We start from the raw sequence: 19,145 nt of genomic DNA on the forward strand, positions 1-19,145 counted from the left end.
TCACATGTGAATAATGCTGTCTAATAGACTGTATTTATGTTATTCACATGTAAATAATGCTGTATAATAGACTGTATTTATATTATTCACATGTGAATAATGCTGTAGAATAGACTGTATTTATGTTATTCACATGTGAGTAATGCTGTATAATAGACTGTATTTATATTATTCACATGTAAATAATGCTGTATAACAGACTATTTATATTATTCACATGTGAATAATGCTGTATAATAGACTGTATATATATTCACATGTGAATAATGCTGTATAATAGACTGTATTTATATTATTCACATTATCTATTATACAGCATTATTCACATGTGAATAACATAAATACAGACTATTACACAGCATTATTCACACGTGAATAATATGTGTTTCTTCTTGTTATCATAGGAAAATACTTGATTATCGTTATTGGAATTGTTAGGGGTTTATAATATACTGTTATCAAAATAAAGTTTTGAAAAAAAAAATGAAAAAAAAAGTCACATCCGGGCGGCCAGTCGTGGAGCAGCTGCACCGCCTCCGCGTCATAAAGCCTCGCTCAGACGGACGACCGCTAGTTGGCTAACGACATCGGCGGCAGCAGCTTCGTGGTCCGGTACTTTCCACCTGGCACACACATATATCTGCCTCCCCCGAGGAAACCACCATTAGGGGAAGACTACTGAGACGACCCGGTGGTTTGTGCTACAGCTAATAATAATAATAATAACGACAAACAAGGCGGTTTAAAGGCGCATACGTAATTACTTTAGCTTGTAGGCTAACCGCGCTAGCTCGAGGAGAAAGGCCGTCGAGTTGACACTTGCGTCAGTTAACCGACGAAGCATCCTGGCACAGCACGCCTGGCCTTCACCGAGAGGAACCACAACTACAAGATAGGATGGCTTTGAAAAGGATTAACAAGGTAAGGCCGACACTTTGCCGACATTAGGCGCTTGCTCGCTTCCTAGCCCGGGCTAGCTTGCTGGGCTAGCGAGCTAGCTCGGGCTAGCTGGCTAAATCGCCCCTAGCGACCCGTACGTCGTAAAACATGTTCGTATGTCGTAAAACACGTTAGTTATTTAAAAAAAACAAACCAAAAAAACGCCAGCAATGTTAGCTGGTGGCGTTAAACGCCGCTATAACTTAACCGTGTGAAAAGTACAAATGTCGGTAAGCGTCGAACTAACAGAAAGAGGCCCGACGCTTCTTATATAAACACTGCGTACATTTCACAATTAACACATCGCTGGTGTTCGGCCAATCTAGCGACGGTCCACGCATGCGCGGTTCCCAGAAAGCGTGAGTCATATTTCAGCGTGAGTGTGTTTTGCACGTCAATGGTGAAACATGTCTCTGGTATGTTGTCGTGCGTGTATGTACACACACAGCGAGGACCAACTAACCGAAGTCCCTTCTTTTAAACGCTGAAATGTGTTTACCGAAAAGCCGGGTGGGGTCAGCTGGCTTTAAAATAGCAGACGGGGCCTAAAAATAAATGGCGTGTGTGTGTGTGTGTGTGTTTATATGTCTCAGCTTTCTTTAACCCAGAGGTGTCAAAGTTGTTTTCACTGAGGCCATTTTATTAGTAAAACATTTTTTTAACTATAATGTCCAAAAGAGTATGGTAGGTTGAGATAGATTCACCTCAAAATTAAATGGAACTTACTGTTACTGCTGTTTTATGGTATAAAAAAATGCAGCTCGGGTGCCAGAATTGTACTGTAAAATTTTCCATTAGTTTTTTTACTGTAAATAATAAAACTGCAATTTTACAGTAACATTTTGTCACTTTTTTTTTCTTTTACCGCAAATAACAATTTTTCAGTATATTACTGTAAATGCTGAAACGACACCACAATATTTTACAGTAAATAAGTAGTTTTTAAAAAAATATATACTTTAGAGTAAAATACTGTAAAAACCATAGTAAATTTCAGTTTTCCCATGAAATCTATTGCAACTTTTCTAAATTGCGTAATTTGATGGATAACTTGCTTTTTATTTATTTTTCACTGAGGCCATTTTATTAGTATACATTTTTTTTAAACTAAAATGTCCAAAAAATATGGTAGGTTGAAATAGATTCACCTCAAAGTTGAGTGTATATTACTGTTACTGCTGTTTTATGGTATAAAAAAAGGCAGCTCAGGTGCCAGAATTGTACTGTAAAATTTTCCATTAGTTTTTTTACTGTAAATAATAAAACTGCAATTTTACAGTAACATTTTGGCACTTTTTTTTCTTTAACCGCAAATCAACAATTGTAGATTTTTCAGTGTATTACTGTAAATGAATACTATAACACAATTTTTGTATGCATTTTATTACGTTTTTTTTTTAAATTAAAATATAAAAAAATATGGTTAGTTGAATAATTTCACCTCAAAATGTAGTGTATATTGCTATAAATGGAAAAATTACTGCTGTTTTTATGGGTAAAAAAAAAAGGCAGCTCAGTTGCCACAATCTTACTGTAAAATTTGCATTAGTTTTTTTTACTGTAAATACAAAAAAATGCAATTTTACAGTAACATTTTCGCACTTGAGCTGCCAGGTTTTTTTGGGTTTTTTTTTTTAACCGCAAATCAACAACTGTAGATTTTTCAGTGTATTACTGTAAATGAATACTATTACACAATTTTTGTATGCATTTTATTACGTTTTTTTTAAATTAAAATATAAAAAAAATATGGTTAGTTGAAATAATTTCACCTCAAAATGTAGTGTACATTGCTGTAAATGGAAAAATTACTGCTGCTTTTATGGGTAAAAAAAAGGCAGTCAGTTGCCACAATTTTACTGTAAAATTTGCATTAGTTTTTTTACTGTAAATACAAAAAATGCAATTTTACAGTAACATTTTGGCACTTGAGCTGCCAGGTTTTTTTTGTTTGTTTTTTTTAACCGCAAATCAACGACTGTAGATTTTTCAGTTTATTACTGTAAATGAATACTATTACACAATTTTTGTATGCATTTTATTACGTTTTTTTAATTAAAATATAAAAAAAATATGGTTAGTTGAAATAATTTCACCTCAAAATGTAGTGTATATTGCTGTAAATGGAAAAATTACTGCTGCTTTTATGGGTAAAAAAAAGGCCGATAAAATAATATTATTGCCATTATTTTTTGGAGACTAAATTAACCACTGATGTCATGACAATACATATTAATAATGGAAGTATACCCTTTAAAATGTCCTTGTTTCTTTTATATTTTAACATTGTAATTAAAATGTAGACTTTTAAATACCAAGTTAAACAAGACAAAAACATAATACAAATAAAATATACTTTGTAAGCAAAGTGTTGCACTTGAATAAAAAAATCTAAATCGCTGGTGTCAAATTCAAGGCCCCGGGGGCCATATTTATCTGGCCCGCCACCTCATTTTATGTGGCCTGGAATTACCATGCGTCTATTTGTTTCTAAATGTAGTCAACTTTCTATTTTGACAGAAAAAAATGCCATGTCATATATTTTAAACTTAATCTAATATTGCAACAAATATGATGTCACACATCCCGAATGTCACAATAAGTACTTAAAGATCTGCTTGACTCCTGATTTTGAGGCAACTTATCCATCAAATTGTACCATGTAAAAATGATTTCGGTAAAAAACTGGTAGCTCAGTTGCCAGAATTTTACGGTCAAAACCAAAACGTGTAATTGCTTTTCCATTTACAGCAATACACTGTAAAACGTAGATTTACAGTATACATTGTAAAAAATACGGTACAATTTATGGTAACATTTCGGGCAGCTAAACTTTACTCTAAAATCTACATATTTTTCTTACGGCGTACGTAAAAAATACATAACAAAAAATTGTGTAATGAAGCAATTTAAGATGCGTATATTATTCACTGTTACACGTGGCCCTCAAAGAAAATGAGTTTGACACGTGTGATCTAAATCAATAAAATCGGTTCTGTCTTTAATGAGTAATGGGGGACCCTCAAATATGCACAAGCAAAACATTAAACAAAATGGCTAAATAAAGTAATGTTGACCAAAATAATCGCGGTTATTATTGTTGAATGTCCTCAAAAAGTACTTAGACAAACTAAAATATTTGAACCAAGTTGTATTCTTTTTAAATAAATAAAATAAATATACTTTCTTGGCAGAGGAAACATTAAATATTGTTCTGGCTTCATAAGAGCTGTATTATTTTCATTTGTGTGTTTTAAATATCTTTTATTGTAATGTGTGATCAGTTGTTTCACTTCCGGTTTATGCAACGTCTCATGAGTTCCCTTCCTGTGGAACGGAGATTGTTTCAACTTGACATTTTTGAGTTTATTGATAATTTTGTGCAAAAACAGCACATCCTTTTGTGTTTAATGAGAATACTGTATATCAGTTGTTGACACGGTAATGTTTGTACAAGGTTAGATTGGATAATGGGGGAAGACATGTTAGCATTCAGTCCGTCCGTATCAAAGTGCAGTTATGAATGACGGTTCTTTGATCATTTTCATTTAATACGGTAAAAACTAACCGTCGGGAGTTTTAAAGCGGTTATCATTACTACCGTTTATTTGTAGTACGAATAGGGGATGATGTTTGTTAAGAAATTATCGATTTTGTTGCCATTATCGAATCCTTATCGAACCGATTCCTTATCGATTCTCTTATCGGATCCAGGTAGGTTGTTGTATATGGAAAAAAACACAATACTTGGTTTAACAAAAATTTACTTTTGGCAGCCTTCGCTTATATTTTTGAAGAAAAAAATAAAATAAATAGATATTGACTGTTAGTGCCCCTTTTAATTGGGCCACTTCAGAAAAATACATGCAGGGAAAATCCTGCATTCATTTGTATTATTTATTAGACAGACCTGCAAACTCTGGATTGGTGTAGGCTACAAGATAACGTTACAGTTAGCCACTGACTATGCTTAGGTAACATTAGTCTAGCTAACATTACTGCGGTCCTGGTTGACATATTCGGTAACGCTATTTTAGCCTAAAGGCTACAAGTGAGCAGATATGGAAATGAACCGGCAACAGTTAACGTTAGTTACTCACCGGCACTATCACTGGGACTGCAGGTTGAAGCAGAGGAAGAGGGGCGTGCTTCGTCATCCCTGTCGCTGCTTCTCTAACCTTCAGGTTATGTACGGCCTGAACATGTTTCAACATGTTTGTTGTACTGCTCCCTTTCCAGGAAAGCCAAGCCTGGCAATAATAGCAGATAGCCATTTCCTCGTCGTATTTCTTAGTAAAGTGAAACCATGCCTTGGAGCGGTTTTTTCCTGGTCCGTCGTCGTTGCTGCTTCTGTATCTGCCGCCGAATGACTGAGCTACGTCATTTCCTGTGACGTGCCACAGGACGTTTCCTGTGACGTGCCACAGGACGTTTCCTGTGACGTGCCACAGGACGTTTCCTGTGACACGGGATTCGTTCCCAGGGATTCGAATAAAGAACCAAATATTTTTCTTTACTATAGTGGCTGCGATAACGGGAGCCATTTTCTCAAAAAGGGATTCGAATCCATGGAATCGGTTCTTTTCTTATCGAACAATCGGGAGAACCGGTTTTCGAACATCATCTCTCAGTACGAACACCCGTAGTCGCAGAAACCGACGCAAAAGAGTGACCGCTCTTGCAAATCGTCTTACTCGCTGAACACGCACATTTATTGAAAAAACACAAACTCTGATTCGAGCGTAAGAGATGGACTCTCCTCACAAAGAGTCAAAGATACTTAATGAAGGACAACAGAATTCACCCCCTTCTTTGCACCTGGTGAAATCGATGAATGATGCATGCACATGGCGATTTAGCAACGCAGGAAAACTTACCGATTTTTAATTTTCATCTATCATTGGTTAATTAATTGACTTATTGAAAATCAGCCCAGGCCTCTGACAAGTATGTCTGGCCTAAGTTCCGGGCACTCCATGTGGTCCTGATTTTATAAATGTCGATTAGTTACACTCCATAAATGACCATAAGACTCTTGAACGCATCAAAATAATTCCCTCAATTCCCCCCAAAAAAGGATTAACTGGCTGGAATATAAAGATAATATAACATATATCCATAAATGTGGATTCATATGAAAAAGTGCAATATATTTATCTGTACAGTAATCTATTTATTTATATCTGCACCTTATTGCTCTTTTATCCTGCACTACAACCAGCTAATGCATCAACATTTTGTTGTTATCTGTACTAGAGATGTCGATATATGCGTTAAAATGTAATATCGGAAATTATCGGTATCGGTTTTTTTATTATCGGTATCGTTTTTTTTTTTTTTTTTTTTTTTTTTTTTATTAAATCAACATAAAAAACACGATACACTTACAATTAGTGCACCAACCCAAAAAACCTCCCTCCCCCATTTACACTCATTCACACAAAAGGGTTGTTTCTTTCTGTTATTAATATTCTGCTTCCTACATTATATATCAATATATATCAATACAGTCTGCAAGGGATACAGTCCGTAAGCACACATGATTGTGCGTGCTGCTGGTCCACTAATAGTACTAGCCTTTAACAGTTAATTTTACTAATTTTCCTTAATTACTAGTTTCTATGTAACTGTTTTTATATTGTTGTACTTTCTTTTTTATTCAAGAAAATGTTTTTAATTTATTTATCTTATTTTACTAATTTTTTTAAAAAGTACCTTATCTTCACCATACCTGGTTGTCCAAATTAGGCATAATAATGTGTTAATTCCACGACTGCATATATCGGTTGATATCGGTATCGGTTGATATCGGTATCGGTAATTAAAGAGTTGGACAATATCGGATATCGGCAAAAAGCCATTATCGGACATCCCTAGTCTGTACTGTAAAGTTCACATTTGAATGACAATAAAGGGAAGTCTAATTGATTAATCATTGTTAATCCAGAGCTATATCGGTTATGATGGACGAGCGTATCTTATTATTGAACTTTCATGGTCTTCTCCAGAACCAATTGACGGGCAGTGGGCTTGATCAGGTGGCGAAATGTTTTCTATACAAATACATGTATGTATCGGCATAACAAAAATGTTAAATTATTGTTTTGATCCACGCCAGCAGACATTCTGACAAAAAAAAAATTGCATTTGTGTACATCTATTAACAATCTTACAAAAAATAGATGTGCACTCAAGTAATTATTTGGATTACCTCTTTTAAGTAGTGTGAGAGGATACATACGATGCACGTTTGTTTGTGACCCTTCACCCGTTGCTAGGCCGAAAATGAGCAGTCCTGCAGTGTTTACATTGTAAATAGAGATGTCCGATAATATCGGCCGATAAATGCTTTAAAATGTAATATCGGAAATTATCGGTATCGGTTTTTTTATTATCGGTATCGTTTTTTATTTTATTTTTTTTTTTTATTACCGTATTTTCCGCACCATAAGGCGCCCCGTGTTATTAGCCGCACGTTTAATGAACGGCATATTTCAAAACTTTGTTTACCTGTTAGCCGCCCCGTGCTATTAGCCGCACCTACGCTACGCTAAAGGGAATGTCAACAAAACAGTCAGATAGGTCAGTCAAACTTGAATAATATATTACAAACCAGCGTTCTAACAACTCTGTTCACTCCCAAAATGTAATGTGCAAATGTGCAATCACAAAAATAATAACACTCAAAATAGTGCAGAGCAATAGCAACATCAATAACTCAACGTTGCTCATACGTTAGTGTCACACAACACACAAAATAAACATTTAAAGCTCACTTTCTGAAGTTATTACTCATCCACAAATCCCTCGAATTCTTCTTCTTCGGTGTGCTTCACTTGTTTTTTGACACCATCGATGATGTGGACGCGCATGCAGTCGTAGATCAACAGGAACGGCGCTGCGTGAAAAAAGTCACCCGGTGTCTTCGCGTAAACGTCTATCAACCACTCGCTCATCTTTTCTTCATCCATCCACCCCTTCGAGTTAGCTTTTATGATGACGCCGGCTGGAAAGTTCTCTTTTGGCAAGGTCTTCCTTTTGAATATCACCGTGGGCGGAAGTTTCTGGCCGTTAGCATGGCTAGCTAGAACCACAGTAGGACGACTTCTCATTCCCTGTGGTGCGAATATTCACCGTACGTGTTCCCGTTGTATCCACAGTGCGGTTCACATGAATATCAAAAGTCAGTGGAACCTTGTACGCGTGTCTCTTAGTAGGAGACATTTTGTTGTCTTTACAGAAAAACAAATGAAATTAAATATCCGCGAGCTTCTTCTTCTACGGGGGCGGGTGCTCACCTTGGCGGTTGCTTACAGTAGAAGAAGAAGCGCTTCCTCTTCTATGGGGGCGGTTGCTTACCGTAGAAGAAGAAGCGCTTCCTCTTTTACGGGGAAAAAAGATGGCGACTGTTTACCGTAGTTGCGAGACCTAAACCTTATGAAAATAAATATGAATATTAATCCATATATAAGGCGCACCGGGTTATTAGCCGCACTGTCTGCTTTTGACAAAAATTGTGGTTTTTAGGTGCGGCTTATGGTGCGGAAAATACGGTAACATAAAAAACACAAGATACACTTACAATTAGTGCACCAACCCAAAAAACCTCCCTCCCCCATTCACACTCATTCACACAAAAGGGTTGTTTCCTTCTGTTATTAATATTCTGCTTCCTACATTATATATCAATATATATCAATACAGTCTGCAAGGGATACAGTCCGTAAGCACACATGATTGTGCGTGCTGCTGCTCCACTAATAGTACTAACCTTTAACAGTTAATTTTACAAATTTTCATTAATTACTAGTTTCTATGTAACTGTTTTTATATTGTTTTACTTTCTTTTTTATTCAAGAAAATGTTTTTAATTTATTTATCTTATTTTATTTTATTAATTTTAAAAAAAAAGGACCTTATCTTCACCATACCTGGTTGTCCAAATTAGGCATAATAATGTGTTAATTCCACAACTGTATATATCAGTATCGGTATCGGTTGATATCGGTATCAGTAATTAAAGAGTTGGACAATATCGGATATCGGCAAAAAGCCATTATCGGACATCCCTAATTGTAAACAATTGTCTGTATATGCTTTCCAATTCTAATACTGCAGAAGTAATAAGTGGCACGACACAATGCGATTATTTGGCAACGTTGTTTAGCATTATCCTTCGTCCCATCATTTCTGCCTGTCAAATGAATGATATCACACTTTTGTAGTCTGCTCTAATTTGTGTTAACATATTTCATTGTTATCTATTACATTGGCATGAACTGACAAATAACACTCAAGTAATTCTGCCTAATGATCAGTATTAGCATTGTTACTCTGGGGGCCAACAGAGACACAATAAAAAATGGACTTGCGACCCATTTAGCGTCCTGACTCAGTTTTTGGTGAAAACCTGCTCTCGGTAGATCGGTATGAGACCTCTGCAAAGTGTCATTCAAAATATATACATGTATATATTGAATTAGATCAGTGTTTTTCAACCTTTTTTTGAGCCAACGCACATTTTTTGCGTTGAAAAAATGCGGAGGCACACCACCAGCAGATCTCATTAAAAAACTAAACTGAGTTGACCGTAAAAAGTCGTCGTCGCAATTGTTGGATATGACTTTAAAGTAGGGGTCACCAACCTTTTTGAAACCAAGAGCTACTTCTTGGGTACTGATTAATGCGAAGGGCTACCAGTTCGATACACACTTAAATAAATTGCCAGAAATAGCCAATTTGCTCAATTTACCTTTAACTCTATGTTATTATTAATAATTAATGATATTTACACTTAATTGAATGGTTTAAAAGAGGAGAAAACATACAAAAAAATGACAATTACATTTTGAAACATAGTTTATCTTCAATTTCAACTCTTTAAAATTCAAAATTCAACCGAAAAAAAGAAGAGAAAAACTAGCTAATTCGAATCTTTTTGAAAAATATTTCACAAATATTCTTCGTCGAAAAAACAGAAACTAAAATGAAGAATTAAATTAAAATGTATTTATTATTCTTTACAATAAAAAATAAATTTACTTGAACATTGATTTAAATTGTCAGGAAAGAAGAGGAAGGAATCTAAAAGGTAAAAAGGTATGTGTTTAAAAATCCTAAAATCATTTTTAAGGTTGTATTTTTTCTCTAAAATTGTCTTTCTGAAAGTTATAAGAAGCAAAGTAAAAAAAATTATGAATTTATTTAAACAAGTGAAGACCAAGTCTTTAAAAAATTTTCTTGGATTTTCAAATTCTATTTGAGTTTTGTCTCTCTTATAATTAAAAATGTCGGGCAAAGCGAGGCCTGCTTGCTAGTAAATAAATCAAATTTAAAAAATAGAGGCAGCTCACTGGTAAGTGCTGCTATTTGAGCTATATTTAGAACAGGCCAGCGGGCTACTCATCTTGTCCTTACGGGCTACCTAGTGCCCGCGGGCACCGCATTGGTGACCCCTGCTTTAAAGCATAACCAAGCATGCATCACTATAGCTCTTGTCTCAAAGTAGGTGTACTGTCACCACCTGTCACATCACACCCTGACTTTTTTGCTGTTTTCCTGTGTAGTGTTTTAGTTCTTGTCTTGCGCTCCTATTTTGGTGGCTTTTTCTCTTTCTTTGGTATTTTCCTGTAGCAGTTTCATGTCTTTTTGAGCAATATTTCCCGCATCTACTTTGTTTTAGCAGTCAAGAATATTTCAGTTGTTTTTATCCTTCTTTGTGAGGACATTGTTGATTGTCCTGTCGTGTTCGGATGTACATTGTGGACGCCGTCTTTGCGCCGCAGTAAGTCTTTGCTGTCGTCCAGCATGCTATTTTTGTTTACTTTTGTAGCCAGTTTTAGTTTTGTTCTGTATAGCCATCCCTATGCTTCAATGCCTTTTCTTAGGGGCACTCACCTTTTGTTTATTTTTGGTTTAAGCGTTAGATACCTTTTTGCTGAGCTCTCGACAGCACCGACACTCAACAACATTACATCATTTGCAGACTATAATTACTGCAAAAAATATTCTTGACCCAAATTAGATAATCTCCCACGGCACACCAGACTGTATCTCACATTATGCACAGTGGTTGAAAAACACTGAATTAAACTACGGCAAATACTAGCATCCTCTCCAAAATAGTTTTTTTAACTTGCTACGTTCCCAACATCTCAAGTTTCGTCAACAACAATTAAGAACATCATTTTGCTGACACTAGTAAATGTATCCTTTCAACAATCTTACTGAGATCTGTTTTTTGGAGTCTTGTCCACAAAACACTGGTGGAAAAACATAAAGCCATAACACAGAAAGACATTGTCACTGTCAAATGAAAAACAATATCAATGTTTAATAATCATTTTTTATTGCTTTTTAGGAGCTTCATGACCTGGCTCGTGACCCCCCAGCACAGTGCTCCGCTGGCCCAGTGGGTGATGACAGTAAGTCTGCTTTTTAATTCATAAATCAGTCAAACATTTCTAGGGATGATGTTTGATAAGAAATTATCGAGTTCGAGCCTATTATCGAATCCTCTTATCGAACCGATTCCTTATCGATTCTCTTATCAGTGTTTCCCATAAACTGCCAAGATACCTGTGGCGGTGGGGGCGTGGTCACCACGACATCATCGAGTAATTTGAATAATTTGCTACAATGATATGATTTTCTCTAAAAAGGCTCAAAAAATGTATACTTGCTAATTAATACTAACAGTTTTGTTTTAAACGTCCATCCATCCATTCATCCAACAATATAATTACAACACTTTATGTACATATTTATATACAGATTTGAACAATAAGTTATTCACTGAAATATATTTATTAATTGTGGTTTTTACAAAAAATATATCTTATAAAATATAAAAGCTAAAATGTCTCTTAAAGCTCTGCCCCTTTAATTAGTGCATACTAAATAATTTAACTTTAGCCTACTACTACAACCATATTATTTACCAGCAACATAAAGTGAAACAGAGGCAGAGGTGTCCTGCCACAGTCAATAACAAATACACAGAAAACAGTAGTGGTCAAATACAAATAAGGCAACAAGAGAAGTATCCTACACTTCTCTTTTGTAAAGTAAATCTGAACAGCCTATATGGGCATCTACATCAACTGTATGATTTGCCTGAGAAGCTGGACAGGAAAAAAAAAAATATATATATATATTTTTTTTTATTATTTGTGGCGGACGTAATTATTTCGTGGCGGGCCGCCACAAATAAATGAATGTGTGGGAAATACTGCTTATCGAGTCCAGATAGGTTGTTGTATATGGAAAAAAACACAATATTTGGTTTAACAAAAGCTCACTTTTATTATATAAGAAAATAATTAAATCTAATAAATAAATATTGGACTGTTACCCCCCTAAAAAAAATAAAATTAAATAAATAAATATTGACTGTTGTTACCCAAAGTATATTAAGTGGGATTTTTCAGAAAAACAAATATATACAGTAACACAAAAACAACCTGTCTCTGTGATCACTATAGGTGTATAAATAATAATATAGTGTTAAATAAAATCAGTCCCTTGGGCACAAAACTGAAAATAATACAGCTCTCCAAAAAGTGCACTTCTGCTGCTATTTGACATAACTGTTTTTTTTATAATGCTTTGACATTTTTGCACTTTATTTCTTTATTGAAAGAAAATTCTATGAAGAGAAAAGTTGTTTGCAAATGTGGTTACAATGCTAAAAAATAAAAAGTTAAAGCTAAAAAAATAAATACACTTTATTGAGTTAAAATCTTTCTTTATAGGGGGAAAGATGTGATGTTATGAGCTAGGGAAAATAACAACTACACTACCCAGCATGCAACGGGAGTGACGAGCATGCGCGGTAGTGTTAGTGCATGTCGCCACCCGGCAGCTAAGAATGAGGTTATGAGCACGCTGTGAAAGTGAATGTCAAGAACTCAGTCATTAGACAGACAACACATTTACAGTGTGATTTTGTTTTGTTTACAAGAAAAGAAAAACAAAAGTTAAAAAAGGGAGATGTCATAAATATGTGTGTGCTGCGGAGGTGCGTTGCTAGCCTGGTTGCTATGTTTCCGGTTGGTCGTAAAAGTGTTGGTCATGTGTTTGTACCTGTACCTGCTCAAAGTTATTCATTGGATTATACCTTTTTGTTTTGTACTTTATTACACCTTGGAGCGTATTTTCCGGTCCATTGTTTTCCTGCTTTCGCTATCTGCACCTAATGACTGAGCTACGTGACGTCATTTCTTGTGATGTCCCACGGAGCATTTCTGGTCGGGACGGGATTCCAGGGATTCGAATAAAGAACCAACTCTTTTTCTTTACTATAGTGGTCTCGATAGCGGGTACCCGTTCTCAAAAAAGGATTTGAGTCCGAGGACTCTGTTCTTTTCTTATCGAGCAACCGGGAAAACCGGTTTCGAGTATCATCCCTCAACATTTCATAGAAGGGATGTTTTAAAACAATATTGGTTAAAGGCAACAATAGATTACTTTACACAGGACTGCGATGTATTTGTGTGGGTGCTAGTGGCTTTTGTGTCATTTGCATACATGCATAGAAAAGTAACCATAACAAATTAATTCTCCAATAAAAAAATTTTGTATCACAAACACGTTTTTAGACTCTGAGACTGCGAGCCATACGTGCGTTCATGTCCATCTCAGTGTCTAATAAGACTTGTTGCTAGTGTCTGATTACTTGCTAATAAAGTGTCATGTTTTGGGGGTTAGTCAGCGTGCCTTGCCGTTTGTTGACAGGGGCGTCCTTTTGTGTAGGCGTTAATTTATATGTCCATGTGTTGCACTAGATAAGGTTGCATCACCACTTATGGAACATACTGTATGTGATAACTTTCTGCTGTTTGCACTATGACTGACATTGTTACATACCACTAGTCTGGGGGTCAGCAACCCCTGGCTCTTAAGTGCCGCCCTAGCATTTTTAAAAAAGGATTGAAAATGGAGAAAGATGTGGGGGGGTGCGGGCAATTTTTTGTTTTAGTATGTTTTTGTTTGAGGACAAACATGACACAAACCTTCCCAATTGTTAGAAAGCCCACTTGTTTAAAATGTTTGCGTATGCTTCACTAATGAGAGTATTTGGTGAACATCGTTTGGTCCTACTAATTTCGGCGGTTCTTGGACTCGCCGTAGGGTGGACTGTGACGCAACAGTTTGTTTACATGTAGCTCATTTTGTCCACCAAAAGTTTTATGCTGTGCGTGAATGCACAAAGGTGAGCTTTGTTGATGTTATATATAGACTTGTTAGAGTGCTAATCAGGCATATTTGGTCACTGCATGACTGCAAGCTAATCGATGCTAACATGCTATTTAGGTTAGCCGTATGTACATATTGCATCATTATGCCTCATTTGTAGGTATATTTGAGCTCATTTAATATCAGTTACTTTTATCCTCTTTGTATATAATTTAGTTTTGCATTATCTGTATGTAATATTGGCTGCATTTCAGATTGTTGTTTCTGTGCCATGTTGTTCCAGACCACAGCAAACATTACCTAGCTTGCCAAAGATTGTAATAAATCCATTAAAAGAAGACAGCCTGCCGTTGCCTTTAACTTGGACACATACATCTATACCTTTTGGCCAACAAAAGCTATTAATTTCCAGGAGTTATCTCACTTTCTGAATAGCCTCTGATTTACTAATGGTTTCTAATGTTGTAAAAATGTGTACAATAAATACATTTCTGTCAACTAAGATTTGCTTCAGCCTGCGACGCAGTCATTTTGATTGTAAGCTATTATAGCTAATATAGACATTTAATTATCAGACTTGTATACGGCTTTTAATTTTTTGCGGCTCCAGACAGATTTGTGTTTTGTATTTTTGGTCCAACGTTTTGGGTTGCCGACCCCTGCACTAGTCTGTCTGCAAATTCCTCAAGTAATTACATAGGATGTTTCATTTTCAAATTTCACACACTTGATTGTTCTTTCTATCCACAGTGTTTCACTGGCAAGCCACAATCATGGGCCCTGTAAGTAGCAATGTCCCTTCACTAAAGTGTCAACATTGTGAAGCTGCTGACATGACGTGTGGACGGTGTCAAATGTCTTTCTTTCAGAGTGACAGTCCATATCAGGGGGGTGTTTTCTTCCTGAATATTCATTTCCCAACAGACTACCCCTTCAAACCACCCAAGGTAAGCTACAATTAACATGTAAAAGTTGATTTTTAAACACAATCTGTTCTCATAATGCAGTGTAACCTCTATGTTCTGAAATGTAGACCAATTTTTACCCAGTGGAATGTTTAAGGGCAATAGAAAATGTCAGTCTCTCCTGGAAATATTTTGTCCCATTGTCCAATAGTTTCTCGGTCAAATTCCCGCCATCGAAATGTTCCTTTACAAGTCAGGCAACTAGTTTTAAGTTTGGGTTGCAGCCTAAGCAGAGAAGGCCAGACTTCCAGACCTCTGCCTAGCTACATCGTCCAAGGCAGCTGGCTCTCGTGTCCTGGGTCTTCCCCGTGGCCTCTTACCGGTCCGACATGCCCTAAACACCTCCCCAGGGAGGTGTCTCGAGGCGCATTCTTACCAGATACTTGAGCCACTTCATCTGGCTCCTCTCGATGTGGAGGAGGAGTGACTTGGCTCCGAGCCCCACCCGAATGACGGAGCTTCACTCTATTTATAAGGGAGTGCCCCGCCACCCGACTGAGAAAGCTCAATCTCCGCCATCTTGGCCCTTTCGGTCACAACCCAACGCTCATGAGTGTAGGTGATGGTCGGAACCTAGATTGATTGGTAAATGAAGGGCTTTGCCTTCCTGTTTAGCTCCCTGTTCACCACAAGGGGCCAAAGCACAGTCTGCATCACTCCCGACGCCGCACCGATCAGTCTGTCGATCCCACGATTTGCTCTTCCCTGACACTCCACCCCGAAATTCATGGACTCTGATTTAGAAGCGGTGTTTCTCATCCCAGTCGCTTCGCATTCGGCTGTAAACCGATCTTGTGAGACTTAAAAATTACAACTAGATCACATCTGCAAAAAGCAGAGACCTAATCCTGATGCCACCTTAGGGGAATTCTGTCCATAAAGGTTGTTAACAAAATGGGTGACAAAGCGCAGCCCTGGCAGAGTCCAACTCTCACTGGAAACTGGTCCGACTCACTGATGTGGAACAAGCTCTGACTCTAATCATACGGGGAGTGGACGCACTCAGAGGGCCTGATTCTCCATATTTCTGGAGTATTCCCCACAGGACTTCCCAAGGGACACGTTTGGGGAAAAATCCCATTTCACCCTCAAGGACTCGGCCGAGAGTATAGAGCTTGTCCACAGTTCCACGACTAGGACAAAAACCACGCTGGTCCTTCTTGAATCCAAGGTTTTAATATCTGGTGTAGCCTCCTCCTCAGTAAATCACAACAGACCTTACTAGAAAGGCTGGGAAGTGTGATGCACAATAGTTGGGACAGAGCCTCCGGTACCCCTTTTATTAAAGGGGAACTACCACCCCGGCCTGCCAATCCAGAGGCACCGCCTCTGATGTCCAAGCAATGCAGCAGAGTCTTGTCATCCAAGACAGCCCCACAGTATCCAGACCCGTACCTTAAGGAAATCTGGGCGGAATTAATAAGATTTTTCTGGTTCCGATTCCACTTTCAATTCTGCTTAACGATTTGGTTCTTTATCAGTTCTCATCGATTCTAGATTTGATAAAAAAGAAAGCAAAAGGTGGATTAACATCAATAAGTTTAGAGGCAACCTGAGGTCTTGAGAGGCACAAACGTAGCATAGAAAAAATAACTTTTGAAAATAAATACGAAACAAATATTCTGTAGAATATAACAAAGTAAAAAACAAATTTGAAAACATTTTAGACGCAAGTCCAACAACAAAACCGCAAAGTCAATCATCTAATTGCGGCCCCGGTTTTCCTGGTTCTAGGTGCACATGGAAGCCCTTATGCTTGAACATGTTTATGATGGACAATCTACGACCGGCACAAAAGTCCAATAACAAAACACCACTTTGGTTTGAATCGGGGTGGCAGTTTCTTCCAATCACGTCTCTCTAGGTCTCACGGTCGCTGCCAATGTGAGCGTTGAAGTCCCTTAGCAGGACAAAGGAATCAGTCGGGGAGCACTTTCCAGTACTATAAGAACTCCGAAGAGGACGGGTACTCTGAACTGCTGTTTGGTGTGTGAGCACAAACAGTCAGGACCCTTCCCCATCCCACCAGGGGCAAAGGGACATTACCTTCTCGTCTACCGGGCTAAACTCCAAGGTACAGACTTTGGGTTAGTTAGTTAAAGTACCGATGATTGTCACACACACACTTGGTGTGGTGAAATTTGTCCTCTGCATTTGACCCGTCCCCTTGTTCACCCCCTGGGAGGTGAGGGGATCAGTGGGCAGCAGCGTTGCCGCGCCCGGGAATCATTTTTGGAGATTTAACCCCCAATTCCAACCCTTGATGCTGAGTGCCAAGCAGGGAGGTAATGGGTCCCATTTTTATAGTCTTTGGTATGACTCGGCCGGGGTTTGAACGCACAACCTACCGATCTCAGGGCGGACACTCGAACCACTAGGCCACTGAGTAGGGGAGCTGGGGAGCAGCAAGTATTTCCACCCCAACTATCTCCTCTCCCTAGCTGCAATGCCAGAGCCGAAGTAAGTTCATCCCTTGTCGCAGTCTGGTTCCAGAGCCCTGGCCGTGCATCAAGGTTAGTCGGACTCCATCTATCCGGAACTTGTCCACCTCACGCACCAGCTCGGCATTCTTCCTACCCAGAGAAGTGACGTTCCACGTTTTTAGAGCTAACTTCTGAAGCTGAGGGTCAGACCGGACAGGTCCCCGTCTTCGGCTGCCACCCAGCTCACGATACACGCGACCCGTATATCCCTTCCCATGAGTGGTGAGCCCACCTTGCCTCTTCGGGCTGCCCCGTGACCACGGTCACCAGACGCTCACTATTCAGGCTTGACTCCAGATAAGGCGGGGAACTTGTGTCCATGTTTTCTTGACTTCATAGGGATCTTTTGAGCTGCTTTCTTTCTGGACCCTCACCTAGGACATGTTTTTTTTCTGGGGATAGAATTCCCCCCGACAACTTACTGTAGCTCCTAGGATCATTGGTACGTGCTAGCTCACCGACCATCATAAGGAGAGGACAGCAGCCTTGAAATGAAGAGGTTTTCATGTGATGTTTGTATGCTGACATACTTGTTTAGCCCTAATATGGCCAATGCGTCATGACATTCAAATGTTAAAGTATAGTTTGTAAAAACAGCGAACATGTTTTTCAGGAGACTTGTCCTGAACTGCCCTTGTCATACCTGACATTCCACTGTGTGAAAAGAATCAAGATCTTCTAGCTCGGCGTGAATTTTCCTTCTTTTTTTGTTTTCTCTCTGCAGGTTGCGTTCACAACAAGAATTTACCACCCAAATATTAACAGTAACGGCAGTATCTGTCTGGACATTCTCAGATCACAGTGGTCTCCGGCACTTACCATTTCTAAAGGTAAGACCGCCAACTGTCATCTGCTTGTAAACTTTTGACGAGGAAGTTTGTCAGCAAATGATTTAATTGGCTAGTATGTTGGCTCGACTACCAGGAACTGTTTTGACATATCATGGAATGACTCGTCAGTGTTTTAGATCACACCTGCTAATAATTGTTTTCACTCCCCACTCTGTCTCCATGTAGTTCTTCTCTCCATTTGCTCACTCCTATGTGACCCCAACCCTGATGACCCCCTAGTGCCAGAGATCGCACGAATCTACAAAACAGATACCTGCAAGTGGGTACTTCTTTCAAACCAATGTCAAAAATACCAAAATGTGTGGGGACGTAACCTGCTTTCACTCTCAGGTACAATAAACTAGCTCAGGAGTGGACAGCCAAGTACGCCATGCTTTAGGGGGGTAAGCGCTGCTGCATCTTGGCTGGCGCCCTGGGATTGATTTGTATTTGATTAATCTACACAACTAAGTGTTTACAAAGTATATGTATGGATTTTTTTTGTACATGCGACTGATACTAATCTGTGTGTGCACATGTATTTGCTCTCCGGCAACGTCTTTTTCAGTTAGTTTCAGGTAAAGGAACACACACACGCACACCCAACCCTAGTTTACTTCCCCCGCCCATTAGTGAACACGCCAGGTTGCAGAGCAGGTCTAGATTGCCGGTCCAAAGAATGACGCGATCTTTATCCTGGACTAACGACAAAAGTCAAAGTCAGCGTTGAA

The 19,145-nt window shown here is 38.3% G+C and overlaps 1 protein-coding gene across 1 annotated transcript in view; it reads left to right on the top strand.

Annotated features, from left to right (window-relative positions):
* Positions 1 to 539: 539 nt before the first annotated feature.
* The window catches only part of LOC133640823 (ubiquitin-conjugating enzyme E2 D3-like), a 32,819-nt gene continuing 14,213 nt past the window's right edge, over positions 540 to 19,145 (top strand). Inside the window, exons 1-6 of the mRNA XM_062034503.1 lie at positions 540 to 921; positions 11,300 to 11,363; positions 14,887 to 14,918; positions 15,006 to 15,083; positions 18,309 to 18,414; positions 18,601 to 18,694. Coding sequence (XP_061890487.1) covers positions 898 to 921; positions 11,300 to 11,363; positions 14,887 to 14,918; positions 15,006 to 15,083; positions 18,309 to 18,414; positions 18,601 to 18,694 — 398 coding nt within the window. The 5' untranslated portion in view covers positions 540 to 897. The remainder of the gene's footprint in view (positions 922 to 11,299; positions 11,364 to 14,886; positions 14,919 to 15,005; positions 15,084 to 18,308; positions 18,415 to 18,600; positions 18,695 to 19,145) is intronic.

The sequence above is a fragment of the Entelurus aequoreus genome, linkage group LG23 (genome assembly GCF_033978785.1).
Source record: "Entelurus aequoreus isolate RoL-2023_Sb linkage group LG23, RoL_Eaeq_v1.1, whole genome shotgun sequence".
In the NCBI taxonomy this organism is placed as follows: Eukaryota; Metazoa; Chordata; class Actinopteri; order Syngnathiformes; family Syngnathidae; genus Entelurus; species Entelurus aequoreus.